A 10,212-nucleotide genomic window follows, 5' to 3' on the forward strand; every position below is an offset into this window, starting at 1 on the left:
CTATCCAGTTGTGCCAGCACAAGTTCTTTTTTTTTCCTATCTGAATTTGTTTTTGATTGACATAGTTGATTTACAATATTCTGTAAGTTTCAGTTGTACAACATAGTGATTCACAATTTTAAAAGGTTATACCCCATTTATAGTTATTATAAAATATTGGCTATATTCCCTGCCAGGGCTATTTCTTTTTTTTTTTATTTTTTTTTAGGGCTATTTCTTAAGGAGACTATTCTTCCCCCATTGAATGGTCTTGGCACCCCTGTTGAAAATCAGTTGGCCATAGATGTGTGGATTTATTTCTGGACTTTTGATTCTATTCCTTGGATCAGTATGTGTTCTTATGCCAGTACCACACTGTTTTGATTACTGTAGCTTTGTATTATGTTTTAAAACCAAGAAGTATGAATCCTCCAAATTTGTTCTTTTTCAATATTGTTTTGGATATTCAGGATACCTTGCATTTCTGTATGAATTTCAGGATCATTTCTACAAAAAAGGCAGTTAGAATTATGATAAGGTTGTACTCAATCTGTAGATGTATTTAGGGAGTATTGCCATCTTAACGATATTTAGTCTTCCAATCCATAAACAGAGGGTGTCTTTCTATTTCTTTAGGTCTTCTCTATTTTCTTTCAATAATATTTTGTAGCATTCAGCGTACAAGTCTTACACTTCCTTGGTTCAGTTTATTCCTAAGTATTTTATTCTTTTTGATGCTATTATAAATGAGTTGTTTCCTTAATTTCATTTTTGATTGTTCATGGGTAGAAGCTAGAAGAACTTTGAGAAGCATGATAGAGAAGACATAAATTACCTTGAACAGACTTGGGAGGAATCTGGATTTGGAGGAAGCTGTAGAGGAGGGCTCAGAAGGAAATGAGGAACATGTTATTAGAAACTGGAAGTAGGGAGATGCTTGTTATTTTGTGGCAGAGAGCTTAGTGAAATGGTCTCCTGTGGTCACGTGGAAAGCAGAACTTTTAAGTGATGATCTTGTTTGTATAGCTAAGGAGATTTCCAGTCAAAGTGTTGAAGGTGAGGCCTGATTTTTTTCTTGCTGCTTATAATCAAACACGAGAGAGATATATTGAGGGAAAAACTATTAAACATAAAGAAACCAGGACTTGATGATTTTGAAAATTCTCAATCTCTCTAGATGGCAAAAGATTATAAATAAAGGAAGGCTATCAGACCCCCAAAATTCTACTGGCAGGAAGCAGCCTAATAAAATTACTTAGCTACAAACATGTGCTGTGTTTCATGAAAAAGGAAGGATGACTCAGAGGTCAAAACCAAGAGCTCAGAGGGTAGAGCAGAAAGCTGAGAGGATTATTTCCAGGCCTTAAAACTTAATGAAGGAACTCCCAGTATTTTCACAGCTGGATTTCAGAATTGCTGTGGATCCTTTTTTACTCTCGCCTCCCCGACCCCAGCCTTTTAACTGGAGTGTCTATAATGGTTATCTTTTTCCTGGCCCACTATTGTATGTTGGGTGTGTTGGGGTCAAATAACTTGTCTCTAGGAGTAGAATGGCTGGATTATATAGTTAGATGTTTATATACCTGTGTATATAAGCTTTAGTTTCATAGGTTTATAGATGGAAAGGAATTGTGCCCCAGTAATTTCACTTCCTGTATTACATCCAGGAACTTCATTCATACCAGGACCTGATTCAAAGTCTTTGGAGCTGATGCTGTAATAGATGATTCTCTTGGAAACCTTTGAAGGGAGTTGAATGTACTTTGCCTGTGGGAGCACATGAATCACTAAGGGCCAGTGGGAAGACTAGTGGACAAATTCCAAGGTGCACCCCCCACCCCCCGCCATGATTCTCAGCTCTTGATGTTCACACCTTCGTGTAAGCCCCTCCCTTTGAGCATGGGCAGGACCTGTGACTTGCTTCAGATCAAAAGATGATGGTAAAAGTGATGGGATGTCACCCCCATGATTATGTTATATAAGTTTCTGTCTTGCTAGCAGATTAGCTCTCAGTCTTTCTTGCTGGCTTTGGAGAAATAAGCTGCCATGACTGCTACAGCTACAAGAAACTGGATGCTTCCAAAAACACACAAAAGGGGAAGTGGATCCTTTCCTAGTTGAGCCTCTACATGAGAACCCAGCCTTAGCCAACACCTTGATTGCAGCCTTGTGTGATCTTAAGTAAACAACTAGCTGGCTGTTCCTGGACTTCTGACCCACAAATCTGTGAGATAATAAATGTGTGTTGTTTGAAGCTGCTAAGTTTGTGATAATTTTTATGCAACATAGAAAATCAATACAGACAATTCTTAAGAAGTTAAATATACATTTAACCATATAATTCAACGATTTCACTTGAAGAAATCTACCCAAGAGAAAAGGAAATATATGTCAAAATTCTTGTATACTAGTGTTCATAACAGCATTAATAATCCAAAAATGAAAACAATCCAAATATCCATCAACAGATAAATGGATAAACAAGTTGTGGAACAATGGAATACAACTCAACAATAAAAGGAATAAATTACTGACACACACAGTGACATGGATGACTGTCAAAATGATCACACTGAGGGAAAGAAGCCGACAAAAGAAGAGTAAATACTACATGATACCATTTAAGCAGATAACTTGTCATTTGGGGATGGTGGGTCAGGCAGGGGCAGGAGGGAGGGATTACAAGGTTATTAACTTTGAGCATAATGGATATGTTCACTGTATTGATTGTCTCATGGTTTCATGGCTGTATACATAGGTCAACTTATCAGATAATACACTTGAAATATGATTGGTTTATTGTATATCAATTCTTCAATAAAGCAGTTTTTTAAATGTATTTGCACATGTTTTTTCTCACAAATAATTATATTCAAAGAGAAAGCACAATCTCTATCTAGTCATCATAGAGTAGGCCTTGTTACTCATCCACTCATTCCCAGATACTTTACAAATATCTGTTAGTTTCTATGAGAAATACAAATATGATTCTTTTGTACTAATGAACATGTAATTTAATAGACTGGTTATGGTTTGGAAAGCATAAACAATTATTTTTTTATATTGTTTTCACAAAGAGCCTTACCAGAAGCAAATCCCTCCCAGTGACTACGTGTCAGCTGCTCCATACAGCTTAGGACCTTGCTCCACACATCGTCAAACACATAAGCAAGGACATCCTCTTTCATGCAGTAAAATGGAGCAATAGGTGGGTACCCTAATTTCTGTTTCTCTGTAGCTGCTTCTGATTTCTTTCCATGAAACCCCTCTTCCCTGTTAACAGAAGCAAGAAGGAAAGACTTCATGGTTATTCTTCACTGGGTGTCTTTTGGCTGCTTAGGAGTGTGATTTATGCTCCTCCCTGCCACCACCCCCTTCCTCCCCGCATATACAGCACAGGTATTAAACAGGCTTGTCAACTAAGGGAGTTTTCAACAGAGGAGACTCTGCATTTCCCTTTTTACATCCATCCCACCCCACCCCCCTACTCTGCCAAAAAAATAGAACAAGAAAAAGAAGACAGAATCATTGTACTTTTTTAAGCTTTAAATAGATGGGCATTTAAAATTGATCAACAAGCAACCTATGACAATTAAGCACACAAAAATACTCTTTGTTGTAACTGGATAACATTTAGATTAATATTAACTTGACACATTTAACGATGCGCATATAACTGTGATTATGCTGCATAATTATTTGAGGCAATGATTCATTAGGGAAGTAGTCCACACAGATTATTAAAATTAGTACACTGGGCTTCCCTGGTGGCGCAGTGGTTGAGAGTCCGCCTGCCGATGCAGGGGACACAGGTTCGTGCCCCGGTCCGGGAAGATCCCACATGCCGCGGAGCGGCTGGGCCCGTGAGCCATGGCCGCTGAGCCTGCGCGTCCGGAGCCTGTGCTCCGCAACGGGAGAGGCCACAACAGTGAGAGGCCCACGTACCGCAAAAAAAAAAAAAAATTAGTATACTTTTACTAATCCAAATAAACATTTGGTAATTGGCTGTAAAGGAAAAAGAGGGAAGCCCAACAGCACAGGAAACTACTCTGAGACTCTTCTGGAGACTGTGTATCTATAATCCAGAAACTTCCAGTTAGGCAAGTCTGTCTCTTCTCTGGCAATGAGTGCCAGTAGCCCCAGATTTCTGGGGGAAGAAAATTTGGCTGATGGATGTGCTTATCTATGACAGATGTATTATAAACTAAGACAAAGCAAATTCTGGAACTGGCTTGGGTGGAGAGAAGTACCTTTACAGTGAAAGTTACTCCTAGGGCAACAAAGTGCTCAAGAATGAAATAGGAAACTGTAGGCAGGTAAGAAAGATGCTAAGAGATTTAAGCAGGGCAGCCAGATTCCCTTTGCTTCTCCTTTCCCAAGGAAGAGCTAGCCTGGCATTAAGTGGCAGAGGAAGCTGATTAGCATTAAATGTATTTCAATTTATATTTCTTTTTAGAGGAGATAACATAGTCATATGATAAAAATTCAAATTGTATAGAAGGAAATATATGTATGTAGTGAAAAATAAGTCTCCTACATCTCTGTCCCCCAGTCCCCATTCTCAGAAGCAAACACATAGGTCCAGAGAGATAGTTACATTATACACTGTACTGCACCTCACTCTTCTGTCAATGTATCTTGTCCATGATCCCTATCAATGTATATAAATCTACCTCTTTTAAAAAATAACTGCAACAAACAAACAAACAAAAATAACTGCAGAGTATTCCATTGGATATACCATAATATATCTAACTAGACAGTGATTGATCAACTAACCTTTGCTTTTATAATCAATACTGCAATTAATACCCTTCTACAGATATTCCTCAACTTACATATTGGGTTATAGCCCAATGAACTTATGAAAATATCATGTCAAGAATGCATTTAATAGGCCTAACCTATTGAACATTATAGCTTAGCGTAGCCCACCTTAAATGTGCTCATAACACTTACATTAGCCTACAGCTAAGCAAAACTATCTAACACAAAAACTATTTTATAATAAAGTGTTGAATATCTCATGTAATTTATCGTATACTCTACTGAAAGCGAACAGCAGTGGTTGTATGGTTTTAAGTATATTGGTTGTTCACCCTCATGATTGTGTGGCTGACTGGGAGCCGCAGCTTGCTGCCGCTGCCCAGCATCCCGAGAGAGTATCATACTGCATATCGCCAGCCAAGGGAAAAGAAATCAAAATTCAAAGTACAGTTGCTACTGAATATGTATCACTTTTGTACCATCGCAAAATCAAGAAGTCATAAGTCAACTCATCTTTAGTTGGGAACAATATGTATGTACTTCTTTGGCTACATGGATATTATATCTGTAGGATAAATTCCTATAAATAGAATTATTGAGTCAAAGGGTATGTGCATTTCAATTTAAAGAGGTGGTATACATAGGATCCAGAAAGTATACTCTCGGATATTTATCCCAGAGACATAAAAATGTTTGTTCATATAAAAATCTGTGCGTGAATGTTCATAGTAGCTTTATTAATAATAGCCAAAAGCTAGAAATAGCCCAGGTGTCCTTCCACAGGTGCACAAACTGTGGTACATCCATACCATGGAACGTGCTGACAATAAAGAGAATAAATTTTTGATAAACCTAAGTAAATAAATAAATAGGTGGTATAATTCTCCAGTAGTGAAAGAATATGCCTCTTTTCTCATTCAAGGAATTATTAACCTTCTTTATCTTTTGTCCTTTGATAGTCTGACATGTAAAAGAATTCTCATTATAGTTTTAATTTGTATCTCTAATTGTGAATGAATTCCATTTCATATATTTAAAATCCATTTTCTTATAATGTGAACTATTCATGTTCTTTGTTTCATCTTTAATCTTTTCCTTACTGATATACATATTAAGGAAATTAAGCCTCTGTCTATGCATGAACTGCAAATATTTTTGCCAGTTTGTCATTTGACTGAATTTTTTCTATGCAGAAATACTATTTTATGTAGTTTTTTAAAGAATTTCTTAAATGACTTGTAGATTTTGTGCTATGGTTAGAAAGACCTTCCCTATTCCCAAGTTATTTAAAAAAAAATCTTTCATATCTCATTTTCTTCCAAACTTACATGATTTCATTCATCACATCTCAATATCTCAGTGATATCTCTAAAGAGAAGACTGCCTTTCTAAAAATATTCCATTTTACCTGAAAATTCATTTCGGTTTACTATCAGGAAAGGGGAAGAGATGCCCCAGGGACACCTATGAGCCATGAACATCACATTTTAAATTAGTTAAATCTGCTGTATTTTTTATAAGCTAAAATGAAGGGAAAAGACCTTTGAGGAAAAAGGAAGAGAAAATATGGATAATTTGACTCAGGCCAGATGAAGTGAAAGGGAAGGGGGCAATCTCTGCAACACCAAAACAGCATACTTATGATTCCCTTGGAACAATGAGCTAGCTCAACGGTGTTATGTTTGGAAATCTGGGTTGTGTTTACCTGACCCTAGGACTGTGTACCTTGAGCATGTAGTAAGCATGGCTCAGTAGGAAATATGGGAAGAAGTCCAGAATCATGTGACACTAACTAGACCTAACCACAGCCTAAAATGAAATTCTCACTTCTAGATGTACTACTGTGACTATCAATTCTGAGCTTTTAAAGGCTTAGAGGAATAATTTAAGAGTTTAATATATCAGAAAAGTAGCATGGAATAGTGAAGAGAGCACTGGATTTAGAATCAGATGAATAAAGTTTTCATGAGTTACTGGTGATACTTTACAAAGAGGAAAATCAAATTATGTGGAGAAAAAAATTCATTTAAAAAATGTTTAATCTCAGGAAGAGGCAAATGACGTGTGCAGGAAGAAAATATACAAGGAAGACTGGTATGTGAAAGCAATAGGAATTTATATCAACTAAGTACATGACACTGGATAACTGAGAACTAATAGAAAAGAAAGAAACACACATCAACTTAATTATAGGTAATATTGGCAGTATACTTTAGAAAGAATAGATATTAACAACAAAATAGCAGGGGAGTAAAAAGTTTAAAAGACATAATACTCACATATCTGTGTGGTCGAATGCTAGGTATTCCTCTATTATTCCTTCCGAGAAGATTATACAGTCTTCCTCTTCTCTTTCCATAGAACACAAGCTAGGGGATTTGGCAATGGAAGATGCTTTAGGAGCATATGAAGATGAAAAATGTAACTTCTTTCCCCTAATACCAAATCTGGAAGAGGAAAAATATTAATTATGTTCAACATAAACAGTTCTCAAAGGAACTCATTCGCACAAGTTTCAGCTCAAGGTCCCTTGCCCTAGTGACACCTTCCTGGGCTACTCTAAACCTTAATACCTGTTATTTCTCAGAACAGGAATAAATAAATATTAGCCATAGACCCACTCTGCTTAGGTATATTATGCACTATTGAATACTGCTTGCTATCTTTTCAGATGCAACAGCTATGGCTATAAAATAAGTTTTTTAAAAAAATCTAATAATATTTACATTCATAATTAGCTCTTTAAAGTACCTCAGGAGGTTATATGCTTATTTCAATAACTCCGTCATTGTTCAAAATGTATACTCCTAAAGGGCAAGTATCTTCCCTTACTTATATTTAAATTTCTCATCCTACCCAGGTATTCAATGAATATATGATGATGCCTTCACTTCAGCAGGTTTACTTTGGAGAAAGTCAGTCAAATCTGAGCAGTACAATTTTTTAAATGGCTCTCAGTTTAACCAAATATTAAATATAACCAATGTATGCTTTGTGTTATTCTTTATACCTTTTTGTACCTGAAGTATTTTTTAAACAATGAAAAAAGGATAAACCTATGGCACTTTTCAGCAAGGCTAGTGGGAAAATCTTTTTGGAAGACATTTTGGAAATATGTATTAGAAGCCTTAAAACAGAAATACGCTTTGATTCAGTGGTTTCATTTGTAGGGGATTTCCTTCGAGGATATGATCTATAAGATTTAGCTATAAAAATTACCATCACAGAACTGCTTATAATTGCTAAAATTCAAAACTGGCCCAACTGTTTCAAAATACAGGATAGGGGATTGGTTGTTTAAATAATGGTATATTCATGCAGTGGAATTCTGTGAGGTTACTAAATTAATGTTGGGGGACAAAATGGAAGATTCCCATAATAAAATGGTAATTATAAAAAGATTACAAAATATGTACAGTAGTTTCAAAAAACTCTATACATATGTGGCAGAGAATGCTAGGTGCCCCCAATATCGATTCTCCCTGCCTCTCCTAATACATCATGCCAATTTAATTCAGGAGAGCAATACATGCACCTCAAAGATGACACTTCCCACCACCTTGCAGCCAGATGTGACCAATGAGATATGAGCAGAATTGTTATGTGGGACTCTGGGGAGGCTGTTTAAAGAGAACTGGGTTAGCTTTAAGGGGTGCCCTTTTGCCCTTCTGCCTTTCCTGCTTCCTGCTACCTGGAAAGTGAATGTCATGTTTGGAACTCTATCAGCTGTCTTGGACCACCAAAAAAAAACCCCCAAAACTCAGGAAAAGTATCCTGGGCTAGCACAATGTAGCAGAAAGATGAAATGAGTCTAGGACCCTGAAAACACCATACTACCACTGTACTATCTTTAGATACCCTTCCTCCAGACTTCTTTTAAAAGAGAAATTTCTCTGTTATGTAAGCCATTAAATAAGGTATATGGTTCATAGGAAGTGGTTGGAAGGGTATTAGGCCAGACTGTGAAGTACTTTGTTAACTTTGGCTAATTGATAGCAATGGAATTGAAGTTTTTAAGAAGGGGAATGACAGCATCCTTGCTTTAAAAGATCACTATGGTGGTGATGAAGAGGATAATGTGGTTAGGAGGCTAATGCAAAAGATGAAACAAGATCTGGTAAGCTGATGAGAGCCTGGACCATGGCAGGAGGCATGGGGGACAGAGAGACAATAAGAGATGGGAAAACAGTTTGAAGAACAAATATATCAAAACCAGCTGGTATTACCGTTTATAAAAGTCTCTAAACTTGAGACTTTAGGTTTTTTAAGTCTCTGTTCTGAAATTCTAAAACAGTGATACCCAAAATCTAGTCAATAGATTTATGGCAATCCATGACAAAATTTTTACAGATCCACATCAAAATAAGCAAAATAAGAACAATGCTCAGTAAGACTACAAAATGCCCTTTCTTGAAAAGGACTGTCCTTATTTTGAGACATGCTTTTTTGTGTTAATATGTCATTTCTTTTATAAAACAGTGGTGTTAGTATTTTTTTCAACATGACAACATGACAAAATTAAAAGCTGTCAAACCCATGTCAAACACTGCACTCCCAGCATTCCTTATGTTATTGTGCTACTGTATCGTTCCATTTGTATTATTAACCAATCATTTTTTAGTCAGTGGTAACTAATGGAATTACTTGCTCTGAAAAAAAAATAGGCTTTTCTAACAAAGTATAGGCCTTTTTGTCAGTTAAAAAAATTTTCAGTTAGATGAGAAGGAAAAGTGTTCCCATTTCCCCTAAAGCTGCAGCAAAGAACAGATAGTATTCTACATCATAAAGCTGTCTTTGCAAATGTTGTTTCTAACAAAGGGATCTTTTAAATCATCAGACTTCAGAGATTACCATGTCTGGAAAATAACCTTTAACTTCTAAAATGTTTGTAATTCTCTTACTTACTAAAAAAATAACAGTGGTCTTATCTAATAATGTATTGCCCTGATAGTAATATTTAAGTTCAGATCTGTTTTCTTGTGAGCGGAAAGAAATCATTGCCACTTTATTCTTCTCCCACATGCATGGAGGATGAAATGACTTTGCTGGGTTTCTTATTAAACAAAGAGTTTAATTTGGAGCCAGCCCTCAGGTGTAGGCCTTAGGAGGCAGAATTCTGCAGCCTTCATGGAGGTGATCACTGCAAGGCCCTCCAGGTTGTCTAGGAGGAACAAGTGGCCAAGAGCTCTCTCCTTCCTGACTAGGATCTGAAAAGTACAATTAACCACTCTCAACTCCATTTCAGACCAAACTTATCTTCCAGTGGACCTCTAGCAATGATCAAAATAGAGGAAAGTTACATGAAGTTGTGATCTCATGATGCCAAAAGGAAGAAAATATAACTTAGTACACTAGGAAAGGAAATATGATTGTGGATGGCCCTACTAGTAGAAAAACTGAAAGAGAACATCTCCATGGTTTTGGAGAGCTTCAGAAAGCTCTTTATGTCTGAAAAAGTCTGATTTG

The 10,212-nt window shown here is 36.6% G+C and overlaps 2 protein-coding genes across 3 annotated transcripts in view; one reads left to right on the forward strand and one right to left on the reverse strand.

Moving 5' to 3' along the window:
* Positions 1-2,818, forward strand: part of DNAJC9 (DnaJ heat shock protein family (Hsp40) member C9) — a 29,113-nt gene extending 26,295 nt beyond the window's left edge. Inside the window, exon 5 of the mRNA XM_024740626.1 lies at positions 1,647-2,818. Coding sequence (XP_024596394.1) covers positions 1,647-1,691 — 45 coding nt within the window. The 3' untranslated portion in view covers positions 1,692-2,818. The remainder of the gene's footprint in view (positions 1-1,646) is intronic.
* FAM149B1 (family with sequence similarity 149 member B1) overlaps positions 1-7,195 on the reverse strand; it is a 28,975-nt gene extending 21,780 nt beyond the window's left edge. For both annotated transcript variants that reach the window (XM_024740596.1, XM_024740589.1), the window contains exons 1-2: positions 7,026-7,195; positions 3,065-3,252 (exon numbers count right to left, since the gene is read on the reverse strand). In XM_024740596.1, the coding sequence (XP_024596364.1) occupies positions 3,065-3,252; positions 7,026-7,105 (268 nt within the window). In that variant the 5' untranslated portion in view covers positions 7,106-7,195. The remainder of the gene's footprint in view (positions 1-3,064; positions 3,253-7,025) is intronic.
* Positions 7,196-10,212: the final 3,017 nt, after the last annotated feature.

Source organism: Neophocaena asiaeorientalis, unplaced genomic scaffold, assembly GCF_003031525.2.
Source record: "Neophocaena asiaeorientalis asiaeorientalis breed wild unplaced genomic scaffold, Neophocaena_asiaeorientalis_V1.1 scaffold484, whole genome shotgun sequence".
Lineage (NCBI taxonomy): Eukaryota > Metazoa > Chordata > Mammalia > Artiodactyla > Phocoenidae > Neophocaena > Neophocaena asiaeorientalis.